General features: G+C 45.0%; 1 protein-coding gene across 1 annotated transcript in view; it reads right to left on the bottom strand.

Moving 5' to 3' along the window:
* The window catches only part of itga3b (integrin, alpha 3b), a 57,649-nt gene that overhangs the window by 5,118 nt on the left and 32,997 nt on the right, over nt 1-19,534 (bottom strand). Inside the window, exons 7-25 of the mRNA XM_014159019.2 lie at nt 17,173-17,366; nt 16,116-16,204; nt 14,638-14,774; nt 14,330-14,419; nt 14,173-14,240; nt 9,698-9,840; nt 8,969-9,115; nt 8,792-8,889; nt 7,960-8,128; nt 7,764-7,838; nt 7,565-7,644; nt 7,336-7,413; nt 7,062-7,164; nt 6,544-6,720; nt 1,614-1,730; nt 1,328-1,441; nt 1,124-1,222; nt 814-939; nt 255-418 (exon numbers count right to left, since the gene is read on the bottom strand). Coding sequence (XP_014014494.2) covers nt 308-418; nt 814-939; nt 1,124-1,222; nt 1,328-1,441; nt 1,614-1,730; nt 6,544-6,720; nt 7,062-7,164; nt 7,336-7,413; nt 7,565-7,644; nt 7,764-7,838; nt 7,960-8,128; nt 8,792-8,889; nt 8,969-9,115; nt 9,698-9,840; nt 14,173-14,240; nt 14,330-14,419; nt 14,638-14,774; nt 16,116-16,204; nt 17,173-17,366 — 2,215 coding nt within the window. The 3' untranslated portion in view covers nt 255-307. The remainder of the gene's footprint in view (nt 1-254; nt 419-813; nt 940-1,123; nt 1,223-1,327; nt 1,442-1,613; nt 1,731-6,543; nt 6,721-7,061; nt 7,165-7,335; nt 7,414-7,564; nt 7,645-7,763; nt 7,839-7,959; nt 8,129-8,791; nt 8,890-8,968; nt 9,116-9,697; nt 9,841-14,172; nt 14,241-14,329; nt 14,420-14,637; nt 14,775-16,115; nt 16,205-17,172; nt 17,367-19,534) is intronic.

The following is a 19,534-nucleotide window of genomic DNA, read 5'->3' as shown; positions in this document are numbered from 1 at the left end:
GCAGAATAGATACTTAGTAAATATGGTAGAAAAGACAAGTAGAAAATGTTAGGTACAGCACACTATCAGCCTGAAAAAGAAGGGAGACACAAACGCTAGTTAGAATTGACAATGAAGAAGAGTTAGTATGGAAGAAATCCAAATTCCCCTTCGACACATTACTAGCCAACAACCAACTTCATCCCACAATCTACAAGGCATTACATCTAGTGTGCTAGACGCTGCCCGCGGTGGAGGCCGGAGGACTGCATTACCCAGGCGCCCTAGTGGAGTGTAGCATGGCCCCTCATTGGGGGCCTCTCCTGTCTCAGTAGTCCTCAGTCAGCCTCTCCGTCTCTGAGGGCTGGCTCTTCATCTCAGCCTTCTGGCCTTTGGCCTCGTACATCTCCCTCCTGCTGGCCCTCCTGAAGAAGCCGCACTGGGGGACCACGCGGTACAGTTAGACTGGAGCTACATGGAGAAGCTAACGGCTACAGTAGCGAGCTAGTGCTATTGGGTTTAATGGAGCAGCACTTATACATACTGTAGGCTAGTTGCTAGCATGCTAAAACTAGCGCAGTTGAGTTTAATGGAGTATTAATGATAGGTACAGTATAACATACTTGATACAATCACAGTCAATATAAAAAGGCAGTCACAAATGTAGGCTGCATAGAATAATTTATTTTACTGGTGCATTGGAGTAAATGGGATACTATTTCAAGCAAGCAGTGTACAACAGACATGTCATAACAGGTTTACATTCAAACATGATAGCCACAAAAAGTATAGTTATAGTATAGTTATTAATCAGAAAGTCCTTAGGGTTCTCACCTTCCATAGTATAATGCTGATGACTCCTAACAGCAGGATTCCTGCTACCACGGCAACGATGATGATCCACAGGGGAACCTCGTAAGGTGTTTCCACCCCAAGGACTGGGTCAATGTCCACTATGAACTGGAGGATGGAAAAGAAAGAAAGAAAGAAAGAAAGAAAGAGAGAGAGAGAGAGAGAGAGAGAGAGAGAGAGAGAGAGAGAGAGAGAGAGAGAGAGAGAGAAAGAGGAATATCAATATCCATATCATCCATACCATACTAAGAATACCATTTGTCTACATCATCATCATCATTATGACACTAACCTCTCTGGTCTCATTTTCCATCTTGATGGCGGGGTTGTCCGTCACAAGTTTCAGTGTGGCCTGACCTCTAACCTTAATCCTCAAAGCATTTTTATAGTCCTGCCAAACACACACAACCCAAAAAGGTATGGTCATGACCCTATTCGGATTTGGCAATATGACCCTTTTGGTCCAAGAGTCTTGCTGTATCGTCTGACCTCTCACCTCTAGCATAGTGCTGTTCCACACCCGTGACCTCACAATGATCTTGGCAGAGGTAGACATGTTGATCAAGGGACAGGTGAAGGTCACACAGCGGGCCGTCCATTTTGAACAATCCTTCACAACAAAAACAAGCCCAGAATTAGGACCGGACACTAGACACTAGGTTCATCAATGGTGCTTCTAGAGCCATTAAATTACAGTAAGTTTCTGGATGAGGTTTCATGATCACAGCATTAGAATTGGTAGATCATGGACATAATTAAATTGTCTAATGGCCTGTCCTCACCAGTAGGTAGGTCTCTTTACGAGGAGTCAGCACGGTAAGGACCGCCTGCGGCTCGATGATGCGAGAGTGTTCGCCCTCCACCGCTCGCTTTGGACGTTTGCTCCTGTTCTTGGACAACTGGGGAGAGAGAGACGGACAGGAGAGGAGGAGAGGAGGAGACAGAGAGAAAAGGTAGAAGAGGAAGAGACAAAGAAGGAGAGGCGACAGACAAAGAGGCACATTACATCACGTTACAACAGTAATTACTGGAATGGAAATAAAGACAACTCCTGCTTCTCAAAATATCATTGACACAAGACAACTTCTCAAAATATCATTGACCTTTTCAGTCTATCTTTGTGCAGACACAGGGCTCTATTCAATCTGTATTGCTGAAGCGGTACAAATTCCAAGACAGAATTGTAAAGATAATTTCCGATTGAGCCGACATATGCAGCGTTTATCGTGAATGCAGTCTCCGCTAGTGGAAAGTGGGAACATTGCCTTTAAATTTCAATCATGGTGTAAAGCTGAACTTCCGCGGTGCGGATGGGCTCGATTCAATCAGATCTGCTCTACCCGACATCTGCATAGCGATTGTTTTGGTGGTGTCGGAGGTCAAATCCAAAAGCGTCTCCTGGCATTATACCGAAAGCAGACATTGGCTGCTTCGGAGTCGAATTAAGAGAAACCCAATGCAGCCTCGTTTAGAAGTAGGAACACTGGAATGTGAGATGCAATCTACACCTCCATTAGGATGATAGAAACCCTCATCATTTTGTTTATGACAACTTTAACCTCATTATTTCTATATAGCCTACACTTTCTTGTTCTGAACTTTTAACGCAAGTGGGACGGGTGTGGCTTCGTGACAATGATCAAGACCCAGCTAACAATTTTAGGGAGTGAGAAAATGTTTGTTATGTTACCCGTAATGTTCTCTTGATGTTTGAGTGTCCAGAATATACAACACTAATGTTCTAGACACGTTTCATGAGAATGTTGCAAGAACATTACGAGAATATTCCATCAATGTCCCACTAAACATACATTCTGAGAATGTGCTGTGTAAGATATTGAAGTTCTAAACACGTGTCATGGGAACGTTGCAAGAACATTTATTTGCTTCAGTTGTCAGGACGTGGTCCAAAATAAATATTCTCCCCCTCAAAAAACATAATTACACATCACACCTTGTTACTGTTGAAACATAGATCCATTCACAGTTCTTTTTGTCTGTTGGCAAGGTCAGGGATACCTACACACACACAGTGCTATTAACATACATATTTGGAACACATGATTACATTGTGCATGTTCATTTACACAGTAATTATTATGCAACATGTCCTCACCTGGGATTTGTACTCACAACCTCTTGGTTCACAGCTTTCAGCTCTTCCTGTTACACCACCATGTCTGTTTCAGTTATCAATTCATTTGACTGTTCTCTTATCATTGATTTGATTGACTTATTTCAACATTTTCTGCATTTCTGCTTAGTTGTCTAATGTTGGTGAGGCATATTAACCTGTTTTAATGCCTGTGATCAATAAACTTTTTTCTTCAGTGTACTTTTAACAGAGCTGAGATTTACTTCAAAGTGCATTCGCCCTTTTGCTTACACCTATCAAGTTGTTTCAGATCCACACAATTGCCTAAGGAGGAGGGCTTAGGGTTTCTTCTGGACAGGCCCTAACTATCCCAGCCCAATAAGCACATGCTGTAGAGATATCCCTTATTGGCACAGTGACTTGGTTGTTCGTCATTGATGGTGGCCTGGATTTTAGACCCGCTAGTGGAGTCACCCTACTCTAACTTCCTGAGCAATAGATGTTCACGTATTCATTTGGCAACAGTTACAACACACACACCTATCTGATCTAATTAAAATTAGTTTCTCTTTGAAAGATGGGAACTGGTACAATTCTAGAGAACTCTAGACCGTATTTGTTAAATCCACACAACATATATACTGTGTAGAACAACATGCGTCTCTGATAAGGAATCCCATCAGCCCCTCGTCACTGGATTTCGATCTGCAACACCCCTAATTGGTTGCTGAACCACGGCTCAGGCGGTAGTGTTGCTTCTGATAGAAACATGCCTAGAACATGGTTGCCATATTCTCAGAATATCAGAAATGTGTATATTTACAGTAGCATGTCTGTACTTTCTCACATTTGCGATTCAAGCAATGATGATGCCAATTATACCAAAAACAATACACAACACAGAGTTCCATCTCAAAGTTTTAATGTGAAAAAAATAGACAAATTGCAACAGAATCACTTGAGACCAATGTTGGGGGTAATATATTACTTAGTTGTATTACTTTTATGAGTAGGAGTGCTATAATGAGTTCATGTCTTCAAATACTGTATTGTTATTACAGTTACTTTTTCAAGTAAGCCATATATTACTTTCAGAAACATATCTCTACCGATGTGGTATATATATTTTTAAAGCCTTGTCTCATACTAACAGAATTCATGCTGTAGGCGAACACGTTTCCAATAGGCTATCGTAAAGCTGAAAGTCAAAGAAAGATGGCAGCTGTGTTCTTATCCCGCTTAACCTTTTCCTTGTTGAAATGCTCCCATTATTTTGAGTTAATCGAAGTGAAAGAGAACAACATTTAAGTCAAATGCAAACTCTGTGGCCTCCTGAGTGGTGCAGTGGTCTAAGGCATTGCAGTGTTAGCTGTGCCACTAGAGATCCTGGGTTCAAGTCCAGGCTCTGTTGTGACCGGGAGACCCATGAGGCTGCGCAGAATTGGCCGAGTATTGTCCAGGTTAGGGGAGGGTTTAGCCGGCAGGGACGTCCTTGTCCCATTGCGCACTAGTGACTCCTGTGGCAGGCCGGGCTCAGTGCACGCTGACACGGTCGCCAGGTGTACGGTTTTTCCTCCGACACATTGTGCGGCTGGCTTCCGTGTTTAGTGGGCTTTGTGTCAAGAAGCAGTGCGACCTTCGCCTCTCCCGAGTCCGTACGTGAGTTGTAGCGATGAGACAAGACTGTAACTGCCAATTGGATACCAAGAAATTATGGTGAAAAAGAGGATGCTAACTCTGTGAAGGCAGCATTGATCTCTTTGTCCAGAAACATCAAACCTGAAAAAGCTTCAGGAGGTCGTGCACAGAGACACAAAACTGGTAGGCAAAGTTCCAGAAATGTGTGAAAGAGGAGATATCTATGCACATTATAGTAATAAACAAAGATGCATGAATAATATTTCCAAGTGTTCTAACAACATTTCCATATAAACAATCCACATGTCTGATAAATGCAATTCAAAATGCCAATAATGACATTAACTGCTAGAATGTGAGAGTAGGGTGACTCCTCTAGTAGGTCTCAAGCCCAGGCAACCAGCACCAATGACGAACGCCCAATAAGGGATATCTGTCACGGGTCCCCCCCCCCCCGGTACTGCTGCTCATTCCGTTCACCAGCTTCCGGAGGTCTACCTCACCGGCCTTCTAGGCGTCACTGAACTGCATTCATTACCACCAACCCTGGACTGTCTTGTCTCATTACGCACACCTGGTTCCCATTCCCCCTGATTAGTATGTTATATGTGCCCTCTGTTCCCCATTGTCCTTGTCGATTATTGTCCCATGTCTGTTGGTCTTGTGAGTACCTGTGCTCTGTTGATTCGGCTTTCGTGCTACGTGTTATTGTGGACTTGTGTTGACGGAGCTCGTCCCCTGTATTATTTAGAGGTTTACACCTCGCTCTTTTGTTTTGGTTACATCCCTGTGTTATATAAATACGTGTTTGTTTTGGTTACATCCCTGTGTTATATAAATACGTGTTTGTTTTGGTTACATCCCTGTGTTATATAAATACGTGTTTGTTTTGGTTACATCCCTGTGTTATATAAATACGTGTTTGTTTTGCTTACATCCCTGTGTTATATAAATACGTGTTTGTTTTGGTTACATCCCTGTGTTATATAAATACGTGTTTGTTGTTAGGCTTCGTCCCCGTCATTTTCATGACGTACTTTATTTTGGGGTGGAGAAGAAAAAAAAACGATTACGTATTCCTGCACCTGTCTCCTACCATTATACAGCGTGACAATATCTCTAGGGGATGTGCTTATTGGGCCAGTATAGTTAGGCCCTGACCAGAAGAAACCATAATCCCTCCTCCTTAGGCAATTGTGATCTGATTGGCTTAAAAACAGTAACAAGATGTGATATTTTTGGGGGAAACATGAATGTTCTTGCAACGCTCCCATGAAATGTGTCTAGAACATTAATATCTTATATTCTGAGAGCATGGCAACCATGTTCTGTGTATGTTTGGTGGGACGTTGATTGAATATTCTCCTAACCCACCGAAAACTGGACGAATGAATGTTCTTGCAACGCTCCAATGAAGCATGTCTATAACATGAATAACTTATGTTCTGTGAACATGGTAACCACGTTCTGGGTAACTTCTATTTGACATTAAGGCAATGGTCTCTTGGAAACATTCCTTGCACATCATGGAAACGTTCTCATGAAAACGTTAGTTCATGACCTAATGAGACTATTATGGGAACGTTCTCTAAAGTTGTAGAAACCTTTGTTGTTAGCTGGGGAGCAGCTGCTCACCGATTTGACAGCTCCAACATAGTTACACCTCCGACACCGCCAAAACATCAGCTATGAGGGTGTCGGCTATCACTGGTTAATGGTTGAACTGATTGAATCTAGGCCATAATTCATATTTAGCCTCTTTTAGACTTGTGAGTCAGGTTCAAGTCTGGTTTAATTGGGTGTTTTGTTCCAAACAGTACTCCCTATTGCAAATATTACTGATTAACTGTGGCTGTAAACAGAGATTGAGGAGTCCTACTTGAATCATATTTTTGTAACACATTGGTCCCAGTTGGCCATAGAGATACAATATAATTTGGTGGCCTGTATAGAGCCTCAGAAAGACTCTGGTAACTCACTGTGAGGTTGAGAAGATTGATGATGTCCCCTGGAGGGACACAGTGTGTCTCAGTTGTCCCCTTGGTGACGATCTCAGTCAGGTAGAGAAGCCACTTCCCACTGGTCACCTCGAAGGGCCACTCAAACTCTACGGCCAGGGTCCCCAGCGCACCCAGAGGCTCTCCCTCCACTGACACCTGGTGGTAGCAGGGTGGTATCAAAGTCACCACAGGACAGACACATGGCAACAGGACAGATATCGATATAGAAATACAATGTATACAGAGCTGACAGGATTCCTCATTCTGTGACAGCAAAGCATGTCTGTTCTACATAAAGAATTGATAAAGTCTTTCCATCCACATATTACCTCACAAAACTGTTACGCCTAGAAGTACAGGTCAGAATGTAAGGGAAACATTACTCGCTAGCCCACAACATGGCTGACGTTAGCCCACAACATGGCTGACGCTAGCCCACAACATGGCTGACGTTAGCCCACAACATGGCTGACGTTAGCTAAGTGTTGGTGTCTCACCTTGAAGGTGTATTCCACAAGACTGCCCACGTCACTGGTGGTGTTCATAGCTGATTCTCCCATCACCTCCCCGCTGAAGTAGGTCTGGACTAGGGGATTCTCTCTGTTAAGAGAGGGGGAGGAGAGGAAGAAGAAGAAGAGAGAAGAAGAAGGATAAGGGAGGGGGTCAACAGAAGTTAGTTGGCTACAGTGTTATACCTCCCTATCCATTTTGAATGAATCCAGGCACACGGCATCAGGACAACACGGAACATGTGTCTAAAGTTCCACTTACATGGAGAAGGAGGTCTGGATGGAGGTCTCTATCAACAGGACCACAGACACAGGGTACAGGTCATTCTGCTCACTCAACCTGGGGAAACAACACCGACACAAGTGTTTATTCAGCTAGCTTATCCACTTAACCCTATTCATATTTCAACCTTGGACATAAAGACTGACTGTTGCCAATCTGATAACGAGTTCACGATATAGAGCGACGACAAATGTCTCCTGTTACTTACGTGGACAACAGCAACTGAGACTCAATCTCCCTGGTTTGGAGGTTGATCCCTGTTGTTTCAAAGATGAGCTGCAGAGAGACCTGCGAAACCCCGGGATGGTCATAAGATTTGAACTACCGCCAATCAATATTCCAATAGGTTCAAATCAAAGATGTAATGCACTGTATAAATTATATGTGGAATAACACTGTGGCCTTACCTTCTCATTGCTCCTCAGTGGATTCCCCAGCTCACACATAACAGTATCTCCAGCACGGCATTCTACACCAGTATCCTGCACATAATATAGGTATGGTACAACTATCTACATGTACAGGACAAATTGCAGTTAACGGAGCAATTCAAGTCAACAGCCAGAATTCCTCTAACCCTCTGTCACCCTCCGGTGGACTTACATGGGAGCGCACGCCAGAGTAACGGAGCGTGGAGGGGGTGGAGATGTTGAGCATGGCCTGGTGGGCGTCCTCAGCTACCTTTCCAGGGCCTGGCACGTTAGTTATCTCCACAAGTAGCACCACCTTTTTCACATTACTGCTGTACTGCAGCAATTGGTGGTTCCCCTGACTGCGTACAAACAGAGAGCAAGCATCACAGTTGATGTATTATTTATTTATCCTTCATTTATCCTTTAATTGTGTGCTGCCCTATGGGGCTCCCGATCACGACCGTTGTGATACAGCTCAGGTTCGAACCCGGGTATGTAGTGACGCCTGCGCTACTCGGTCCCTTAAATTATTAGTGGCCATGTACAAAATATTGCACCAGAGAGAGATCGTGTTGAATCTGAAGCACTGTGGTCCACACCGTTTTTTGGAGGGGGAGATCTAACGGGGTCAGCACTATATTTGGATTGTCCATCTGTAGATGCTCTACAGATGGTCACACTATCAACAAACTATCTGTTGATGAGCAACTGACTATCTGTTGATAAGCAACTGCTTCCTGAAGTTAGGTTTGGGTTATAGGGTAAGTTTTAGAATACGGGTAGGGTTTAGGTTAGAGTTAGGGTTAGGATAATGGTTAAGGTTAGGGTTAGTAGATAGTCTGTAGAGTGTCTACACATGGACTATGCAAAGATACTGTCACCATCTATTCTACATGATTGGGGCTTGATCAAGTCTCGATTAATTCAATTCCAATTTACAGTTATTAGAGTAAACTTAATTTTCAACGTATTCAGACTGATACCCCATGTTTTACATATCTTCCTCTGTGTTTTCCACATACCTGGGGTAAGGCTTCAGTAACTCGTTAGCAAACGTAGCTGTTAGCTGCAGGTTACTGGTGCACCTGTTGTCTGAGCCACACTCCTTCTGGAAGTTGATCTGCAAAGGAGGAGAAAGAGTTCCAAAACGTACTCATCACTACATACTCGATGGAATTATTCCTAAGTCAGTAACATACCTCTTTCCTCTCAGTCACTTTCTGTTTGTGGCTCAGTACAGGGTAGGAGTCCAGGTTCTGCAGGGCCTTCCTAACTTTGGGTTTCTGCTCATCCAGGGAAACGTTGAGGGAGAAAACCACCGGCTCCAGTTTGTCCCTCACAGGATCCTGGAGAGGATGATACAGATGAGTGTGTGTGTGTGGTCATATATATGTGTGTGTGCCTGTGTGAGCAGTCATATACAGTGCACTTGGAAAGTATTCCGTTTTGGTACCCTTTCCCAGATCTGTGCCTCGACACAATCCTGTCTCGTAGCTCTACAGACAATTCCTTCGACCTCATGGCTTGGTTTTCGCTCTGACATGCACTGTCAACTGTGGGACCTTACATAGACAGGCGTGTGCCTTTCCAAATCATGTCCAATCAATTGAATTTACCACAGGTGGACTCTCATCAAGTTGTAGAAACATCTCAAGGATGATCAATGGAAACAGGATGCACCAGAGCTCAATTTCGAGTCTCATAGCAAAGGGTCTGAATACTTATGTAAATAAGTAAATCTGCTAAAATTCAAAAAAACTGTTTTTCGCTTTGTCATTATGGGGTATTGTGTGTAGATTGATGAGGGGGAAAAAAGATGTAATACATTTTAGAACAAGGCTGTAACGTAACAAAATGTGTAAAAAGTCAAGGGGTCTGAATACTTTGCGAATGCACAGTATGCATGTGTGTGTGTGTGCAGTGTTTACCTCTAGTCTGAGCTCCAGCACCTGACACTCGGTCTTGGGAGATGGCATGGTAAGGAGGCCTGTGTAGGTGGCAAGCTTATTGACAAGGAAGAGAACTCGAGGGCTCCGGCGATGCATGTCGGCTTCCACTGTGTACTTCACCACTGCACAGGGAGGAAGAACAAAATGAGTTAGATGTACAGCCGTACATTCCCCTCCATACCGTATGTATTTAGACAGTGAAGCTTTTTTTCTTTTTTTTGGCTCTATACTCCAGTTTCATATTAGGGGACATTATAGCAGGTCAGCGTTTAGTTGAGGGTATTTTCATACATAAAGTGTATCTGTTTAACAGTTTAGAAATGAAAGTCCTCCCCATTTAAAGAAGTCATAAGTACATTTTTACAGACGCTCTTATCCAGAGCAACTAGGGTTAAGTGCCTTGCTCAAGGGCACATCGGCAGATTTTTCACCTACCCTGCTCGGGGATTCAAACCAGCAACCTTTCTGTTACTGAACCAACGCTCTTAACCGCTAGGTTAAATTCACTTATAATGTATTCAAAAGCATATTATTGGGTCCCATATTGCTTGCATGCAATGAATACATCAAGCTTGTGACTCTACAAACTTGTTAGATACATTTGCAGTTTGTTTTGCCCAGTAGGAACACAATGGTGAATACTGTCTTGTGCCATTTTCAAGTCACCTTTGTATTAAGTAAGAACAGAAGATTTTTGTTATGCTTTATTGACAGAGTAGAAACAGTGGGAGATGAAGTTGGAAGGGAGCACACTGGGATTGAACTCTGGTCTCCAGCTGGGAGTCACATATCTGCATGGATCTGGGAGTGTTGCCACTGGACCACAGCTCCACAATAGTGGAAAGTGCTGAACATTTCTACATTCATGTGAATGCTACCATGATTATGGATAAATCATGAATAATGATATGTGAGAAAGTTAGATCGTACCCCAAAATGCTAACCTCCCCTTTGTTGGTAATGGTGAGGGGTTAGCATGTTCTATTGAAGCCTCTGACTAATCATTATTTATTAATGACTTTTTTTAATCATGGCGTTACCAGTTTCAATTTTTTACCATGTTTTTTTTTTTGTTACAGTCTTCTCTCATCACTGCAACTCCCGTACGGACTCCAGAGAGGCAAAGGTTGAGAGCCATGCATCCTCCGAAACACAATCCAACCCGCTTCTTGACACAATGCCCACTTAACCCAGCCACAACATCATCAACATCATCAACAACAACAACAACAACAACAACAAACACCTGGCAACCAAGTCAGCGTGCATGTGCCCGGCCTGCCACAGGAGTCGCTAGAGCACAATTGGACAAGGACATCCCTGCCGGCCAAACCCTCCCCTAACCCGGACGAATTGTGCTTTGTCTCCAAGTCGCGGCCGGCTGCGTCAGAGCCTGGACTCGAACCAGGATCTCTAGTGGCACAGCTAGCACTGCAATGCCTTAGAACACTGCACCACTCGGGAGGCCCCAGTTTCAATTGTAAGAGTTCAGAAACATCTTATCTAAACACTTAGAAAGAAAATTACTCCAGTCATCATTCACCATTCAGTTACTATTGGGCAAATTATAACCCAAAACCCAACCAAAACAAACAATAAATGCATCCAAAGAGTTTGTAGAGTCACAAGCGTGATGTAGTCATGGGACCAAATGCTACTTTATTACACTGTTGTCACGTCCTGACCAGCAGAGGGAGTAATTGTATTAGTTTTGGTCAGGACGTGGCAGAGGTTTTGTGTTATGTGTAGGTTGGGTTGCTGGACTCTCAATTGGAGGCAGGTGTTTCTAGTTGCCTCTGATTGGGAGTCCTATAAACAGGTGTGTGTTTTTCTTTGGGGTTGTGGGTAGTTGTTTTTGCATTGCTTTTCGTATAGCCTGCAAGACTGTTGTACTGTCGTGTTTCTTTGTTTCTTGTTTTTGTATATTGTTCACGTTCTTGATTAATTAAATTCTAAGATGAACACGAGCTCCGCTGCGTATTGGTCTACTTTCTCAGACAAGGACTTCTCTGTTTCGTCTGAGGACGAGGACAGTTGTGACAGAACTACCCACCATACCAGGACCAAGCAGCGGAGGAATTCTGGCGAGGACTGGGGAACATGGCTGGTAAGGGAGCCCGAGAGGCAGCCCCAATAATTTTTTTGGGGGGGCACAAGAGCTGTTTGGCGGGGGGAGATTGGAGACCCAGGCCAGCTCCCCGTACCCTTTTTGGACATAAACTGACTGGACAGGTCCCGTGCTTTGGGGTAGGTGCTGTGGTGAGGCCTGGTATTTTCAGGCCGGCATGCGCAGTACCAGCGCCCCGCATGTGCCAGGGAAGAGTGAGCATCGAGCCTGAAGGGGTGATGCCAACCCTGCACTCGAGACCGCCAGTGCGCCTCTACGGTCCAGTATTCCCCGCTACACGCACTAGCCTTGAGGTGCGTGTCTCCAGGCTGGCACGTCCTGTACCAGCTCCACGCATCAGGCATCTACTGCGTCAGCCCAGCCTCGCCAGTCTGGGGCCGCCAGAGCTGCCCGCCAGTCAGGAGTCGCCAGAGCTGCCCGCCAGTCAGGAGTCGCCAGAGCTGCCCGCCAGTCAGGAGTCGCCAGAGCTGCCCGCCAGTCAGGAGCTGCCAGAGTGGCCCGTCTGCCCGGATCAGCCAGAGTGGTCCGTCTGCCCGGATCAGCCGGAGTGACCCGTCTGCCCGGATCAGCCGGAGTGGCCCGTCTGCCCGGATCAGCCGGAGTGGCCCGTCTGCTCGGATCAGCCGGAGTGGCCCGTCTGCCCGGATCAGCAGGAGTGGCCCGTCTGTCCTCCGGCCCAGCCCGAGTGGCCCGCCTGTCCTCCGGCCCAGCCGGAGTGGCCCGTCTGCTCGGGTCAGCCGGAGTGGCCCGTCTGCCCGGCGCAGCCATCGCCGCCCGCCAGCCGGGCGCAGCCAGGGGCGCCACCCAAGTGGGCGATGCCGAAGGTGGAGCGAGGTCCACGTCCCGCACCTGAGCCGCCTCCTATATAGGTGGGTTGGGGAGGGGGGGTGTAGCACAGTGCCGTCGTTGACGGCAGCCACCCTCCCTTCCCTCCCTTTAGTTTAGGGGGATATTTTTTGGTGTTTGGGGGTTTTTGTCTTTTCTTTTAGGTGCATTCAGGGTCTGCAACTTTGGGGGGGGGGGGGTACTGTCACGTCCTGACCAGCAGAGGGAGTAATTGTATTAGTTTTGGTCAGGACATGGCAGAGGTTTTGTGTTATGTGTAGGTTGGGTTGCTGGACTCTCAATTGGAGGCAGGTGTTTCTAGTTGCCTCTGATTGGGAGTCCTATAAACAGGTGTGTGTTTTTCTTTGGGGTTGTGGGTAGTTGTTTTTGCATTGCTTTTCGTATAGCCTGCAAGACTGTTGTACTGTCGTGTTTCTTTGTTTCTTGTTTTTGTATAGTGTTCACGTTCTTGATTAATTCAATTCTAAGATGAACACGAGCTTCGCTGCGTATTGGTCTACTTTCTCAGACGAGGACTTCTCTGTTTCGTCTGAGGACGAGGACAGTTGTGACAACTGTAAGTGAATTTGTCCAAGTACTCATGACTTATTCACATGGGGAGACTAGAAACATAAAGTGATTTAATTTAAAAATAAAAAAAATGTACCCCCTTTTTCTCCCCAATTGGTAGTTACAGTGTTGTCTCATCGCTGCAACTCCCGTACGGACTCGGGAGAGGCAAAGGTCAAGAGCCATGCGTCCTCCGAAACACAACCCAACCAAGCCACACTGCTTCTTGACACAATGCACATTCAACCCGGAAGCCAGCTGCACCAATGTGTCAGAAGAAACACCGTACACCTGGCAACCTGGTCAGCATGCACTGCACCCAGCCCAACACAGGAGTCACTAGTGCACAATGAGACAAGGATATCCCTGCCGACCAAACCCTCCCCAACCCGGGCGACGCTGGGCCAAATGTGCACTGCCCCATGGGCCTCCCGGTCGCGGCCGGCTGCAACAGAGCCTGGGCTCAAACCCATAATCTCTGGTGGCACAGCTAGCACTGCGATGCGGTGCCTTAGACCACTGCACCACTCGGGAGGCAGGTCTTTCATTTTTAAACGGTAAAACAGATAAGTATGAAAATATCCTCAAATAAAAAGTAACATTCTGTACTGTCACCTCATATGAAACGTTTGATCTCAAATCCAAAATGCTGGGGTATAGAGCCAAATTTAAAACGTTAGCTTCACTATCCAACACAGGAGGTCGGTGGCAACTTAATTGGGGAGGACGGGCTCGTGGTAACGGCTGGAGCAGAATAGGTGGAATGGTATCAAATACATCAAACACATGATTTCCATGTGTTTGATGCCATTTCATTCGCTCCGTTCTGGCCCTTATTATGAGCCGACCTCCCCTCACCAGCCTCCTGTGCTGTCCAAATACATATAAAGGCGAGTGCATTAGTCCGTATTAGAAAGGGAATGCCACTCACTGATGTTTTTCTTGAAATCTTTGTTTCCATTGCTGAGTGTGTAGGAGAAACACACAGTCACAGTCACACTGTAGAAGACATAGAAGAGACATTAGTAAAATAACAGTTGACATGAATTTACTTCAATACAGTGTGATCTGAGAGGAACCTTTCTCACCAGGATTTGTTTCCACGGGGACAAAGGTTAGGGTCTACAATCTTTGGCAGCACGGTGAAGTTCTTAGAGAGATGGATAACTGGACGAGCCCTGGAAATGAACAATGTCAAAAGATTACTCAAAAAATAAGAATACATAGACAAAAAGAAACATATTACTATCAAGAGAAGACGTGCTGGAGAGACAGATGAAATAAAGTGAGACACAAACAAGATCCTGGATGAATATATCCAAGTTTGTTATGGCAGTTTTAGCTGATTCAATTCAATTCAATTCAATACATACTGTTTTTATTGTCCACAACTTACCTGAGCAGAGCGATGCGGTCATCCAGAGAACCAACCAGGAGGTCAGGGTAACTGTTCTCGTCCATGTCCATACCTCCACTGATGGAATAGCCAAAGGTCTGGAACCCACCACTACCCACTGACTTCCCCTCAATAACCTATAAGGGGCAACACGGACACGTTACAAAACTACATAGGTTACGATACAGTATCTTTCTCCCATTTCCCTGCATTCAACTCTGTTCTCCCCATCCTTTTGGCTTCATAGCAGATAATGTATTGTGCATTACTGGGGGAATATTAATGAACTATGAACTATTCATCTATAAAATGAATCAAACCAGTCTAATGTACCTGTTTTTATCTGATTGTCAAACAAATCACTTCAAAAAGTAGGTTACCTTCGCACGTTCATTCAAAATAATTCCAGCATCCGAACTGTGCACCCGCCAACTTTCCTTCAATTCGCAAATGGCTGAAACTATCTCATTGGAGAAAGCATCGGAGCGAGCGAAACAGCGCCCCTCTGTTTTACTATATGTAGCCCATGTATCTGATGCTGTCTGGACAAAAAGAGTATGACATGCCATACTCTTTTTGGCTCGAGCGCATCAGATACATGGGCTACACATATATGCCCTCTGCCTCAACGATGAGGGCAGTATTATCAGCAGCACCTGTGTTTTTACTACAGAAATGCATATCGTATCTTCCTAGAGAGTCTAAGGGCCCGAGGCTAGGTTTCTACTAAGCTATATGGAATTGCTTTAAGATGGTCATACCAAGGATCATTTAGCTATTTGATTTTGAATTTTAGGACCCCTGCAGGTATCCCAAAAAAGATCTAAAAACATTATTTGACCTTGCTGCTATTAGCCCATAGAAACGCAGTGAATAACAGATTCATCTATGGAAAAAAAGATAGCCAGAAATGTAATCAAAAGGAAGTATGTTTTGAAATGTCTGTATCTGAGATATATAGGATGGCCAAAATAAATCAGGAAAATAAATGAATCAGGAAAATAAATAAAGCATTTTTACCCGTATACTTTTTAAGTGAAAATGCCCTATTCACTTCCATAGATTTTTTGGCACTTCACTTCCATTCAAGTTCCGTGACACTTGTGGGGGTCATAGAGCAAAACGGACAACACCACCGTGTTCGTGAGAATCTCATATTTCCATAGAGGGGTAGCCCAAACCGCATGTAGCCCAAACCATTCAGACTTTACCGATGTTTTTGTGAGAAGAATTTTAAGGATGTCGCCTAGTCTAACAAACACCGCTGTAGCTCTGCCACCTTCCACCATAGATGCGGAAGGCCGACATTGAGACGCGGACCATGCAAAAAACAGATATCTCTAGTTTAAAAGGGCAGATTATTTATTATATATACAATTATATACTTTTTTTTAATGCTCAGCTCACGAGGCCCCATGATGATGTGAGGCCCGAGGCAATTGCCTCTTCTGCCTGATGCTAAGTATGCCAGTGTGTACCTGACTAGGCTCCTCAGAGATTCCCTTCTTGCTTCCCATCCAGATGTAGACATTCCCAGTCTCATGGAATGGGGCTCCTACTGCAAAGTCTATAGAGGAAATATAGGCATTGGAAATACATGATCATACATTTTGAAAATGACCAATTAAGTTTGCTCAAACAATTAATAATCTGTATATTTGATGCATATAATACATGAAGTAAGTAGTGTGTAGAATACCATCTCTGATAGGCAGAGAACAGAGCGAGAGCAGAGAGGAAGAGGCAAAGCGAGAGCTTTTACTCTCCCAAAATGTGTTTCTATGAGCTTCTTTTGGACCTAAGCTTGTCGCCTGCCTTCCCGCCTTTTGGAAAACGACTCCCATTGTTAGGGCGGAGACATGAGCATCTCATCATTATTTACAGATCTCTGCCTATAGTTCCAGTGTAAGCCCTTGTGCTCGCTGTATTTCGCCACTAGGTGACAGCATCATGACAGTAGAAATGATTTTAATGGCCTGCAAAGCCATTTGTGACGTTCCTTGCTATCTGAAATCCTTGGGATGTCCAACTCTGACGTCACCCCATTTAAGTCATTTGAAATGGTTTAGGTAAGGGTTAAGGTTAGGGTTAGGTAAGGGTTACGGTTAAGGTTAGGTTTAGGGTAGGGACTTCCCAAGGATCCCGGATAACCCATTTGTGACCTGTCTGATTACACCATTGGTATTTCCCTCTATGATATCGGTGAGACTGTAACATTTAACAAGGCACATCCAACAATAAGAGTCTGAGCTTGGATCAGGAAGTTAACCATGATCCTCTTCCTCTTGTTCGTCCTCATTGCGGTACAGTTCCGCACTGTTCAAATTCTTTAAAAGTGCATCTTTCCTCCTCCCCTCTTTGTAGAAATCACTGATTAGAATTGACCAGACAGGTGAAAGCCACGTGGTGGAGCACTTGCGTTCACCTGTCCAATCATGTGAAATCAGTGATTACTTCAAGTAAAGGAGGAAGGAATTATGCCCTTTTAAGGAATTTGAACAAGGCCCAAAAGGTTACCCGTTATGGTAGGCCTACCTTGGAATCCATCTTGGTTGACGTCGCCAATGGCTGCCACGGCGAATCCAAAACCAGATGCCGTAGGACCCTTCAGTACCATGCTAGGTGTCTTCTGGAAAGAGCCGTTCTCATTCATGAAGACGTACACCGCTCCTCCCTCCTCCTTCTGACGGTCAAAGTAGAATGGGGCACCTACGATCAGGTCATTCCAGCTAGGATGGTGAAAATAAAAAATACCCCACACAAATATTAACACACAACCGTACACATTCTGTATCATTGTAGCATATAGGACATGGATCATAATCATTATACGGTTTACCAACCATTTTACCCACATTATTCTTCATTCTTATTGGCTTTTAGAGAGGGCAACATAGCCTATGACATGCTTTATATCTTTTGGCTTGTCTTTTGTATAGCCAAAATATTTGCTTGACAATGTGTTATTCAGTATAATCTTAATCTCGGACATGCTGACAGACCATGAACACAAATGCTCAAGGTTTTATTCATGTATTATGAGAAAGAGAGAGCACACATGCCTCAGCCATAATGTCATGTCAGATACCGTATCTGAGGTGATGAAACGACGAGGACAGCCTCTCCAATTCAACCACTACAGTACAGTATTCTCTGCATCACCAGTCAGGTAGAGCGTGTGTTCCAAATAGTAGAGGTAAAAGCTACAGATGGGCTATTGGTAAATTTGCATTTTATCAAGTGATATATACTGCTCAAAAAAATAAAGGGAACACTAAAATACATCCTAGATCTGAATGAATGAAATAATCTTATGAAATACTTTTTTCTTTACATAGTTGAATGTGCTGACAACAAAATCACACAAAAATAATCAATGGAAATCCAATTTATCAACCCATGGAGGTCTGGATTTGGAGTCACACTCAAAATTAAAGTGGAAAACCACACTACAGGCTCATCCAACTTTGATGTAATGTCCTTAAAACAAGTCAAAATGAGGCTCAGTAGTGTGTGTGGCCTCCACGTGCCTGTATGACCTCCCTACAACGCCTGGGCATGCTCCTGATGAGGTGGCGGATGGTCTCCTGAGGGATCTCCTCCCAGACCTGGACTAAAGCATCCGCCAACTCCTGGACAGTCTGTGGTGCAACGTGGCGTTGGTGGATGGAGCGAGACATGATGTCCCAGATGTGCTCAATTGGATTCAGGTCTGGGGAACGAGCGGGCCAGTCCATAGCATCAATGCCTTCCTCTTGCAGGAACTGCTGACACACTCCAGCCACATGAGGTCTAGCATTGTCTTGCATTAGGAGGAACCCAGGGCCAACCGCACCAGCATATGGTCTCACAAGGGGTCTGAGGATCTCATCTTGGTACCTAATGGCAGTCAGGCTACCTCTGGCGAGCACATGGAGGGCTGTGCGGCCCCCCAAAGAAATGCCACCCCACACCATGACTGACCCACCGCCAAACCGGTCATGCTGGAGGATGTTGCAGGCAGCAGAACGTTCTCCACGGCGTCTTCAGACTCTGTCACATCTGTCACATGTGCTCAGTGTGAACCTGCTTTCATCTGTGAAGAGCACAGGGCGCCAGTGGCGAATTTGCCAATCTTGGTGTTCTCTGGCAAATGCCAAACGTCCTGCACGGTGTTGGGCTGTAAGCACAACCTCCATCTGTGGACGTCGGGCCCTCATACCACCCTCATGGAGTCTGTTTCTGACCGTTTGAGCAGACACATGCACATTTGTGGCCTGCTGGAGGTCATTTTGCAGGGCTCTGGCAGTACTCCTCCTGCTCCTCCTTGCACAAAGGCGGAGGTAGCGGTCCTGCTGCTGGGTTGTTGCCCTCCTACGGCCTCCTCCACGTCTCCTGATGTACTGGCCTGTCTCCTGGTAGCACCTCCATGCTCTGGACACTACACTGACAGACACAGCAAACCTTCTTGCCACAGCTCGCATTGATGTGCCATCCTGGATGAGCTGCACTACCTGAGCCACTTGTGTGGGTTGTAGACTCCGTCTCATGCTACCACTAGAGTGAAAGCACCGCCAGCATTCAAAAGTGACCAAAACATCAGCCAGGAAGCATAGGAACTGAGAAGTGGTCTGTGGTCCACCTGCAGAACCACTCCTTTATTGGGGGTGTCTTGCTAATTGCCAATAATTTCCACCTGTTGTCTATTCCATTTGCACAACAGCATGTGAAATGTATTGTCAATCAGTGTTGCTTCCTAAGTGGACAGTTTGATTTCACAGAAGTGTGATTGACTTGGAGTTTCATTGTGTTGTTTAAGTGTTCCCTTTATTTTTTTGAGCAGTGTAATTCAAACTCAATCAATCCCGTATCAAAAGAATAACAAACGGTTCTCAATACTATTCTCAAAAGATTAGCA

This window comes from Salmo salar, chromosome ssa19, assembly GCF_905237065.1.
Source record: "Salmo salar chromosome ssa19, Ssal_v3.1, whole genome shotgun sequence".
Taxonomy (NCBI): domain Eukaryota; kingdom Metazoa; phylum Chordata; class Actinopteri; order Salmoniformes; family Salmonidae; genus Salmo; species Salmo salar.
This window is presented reverse-complemented; position numbering and strand designations above follow the sequence as displayed.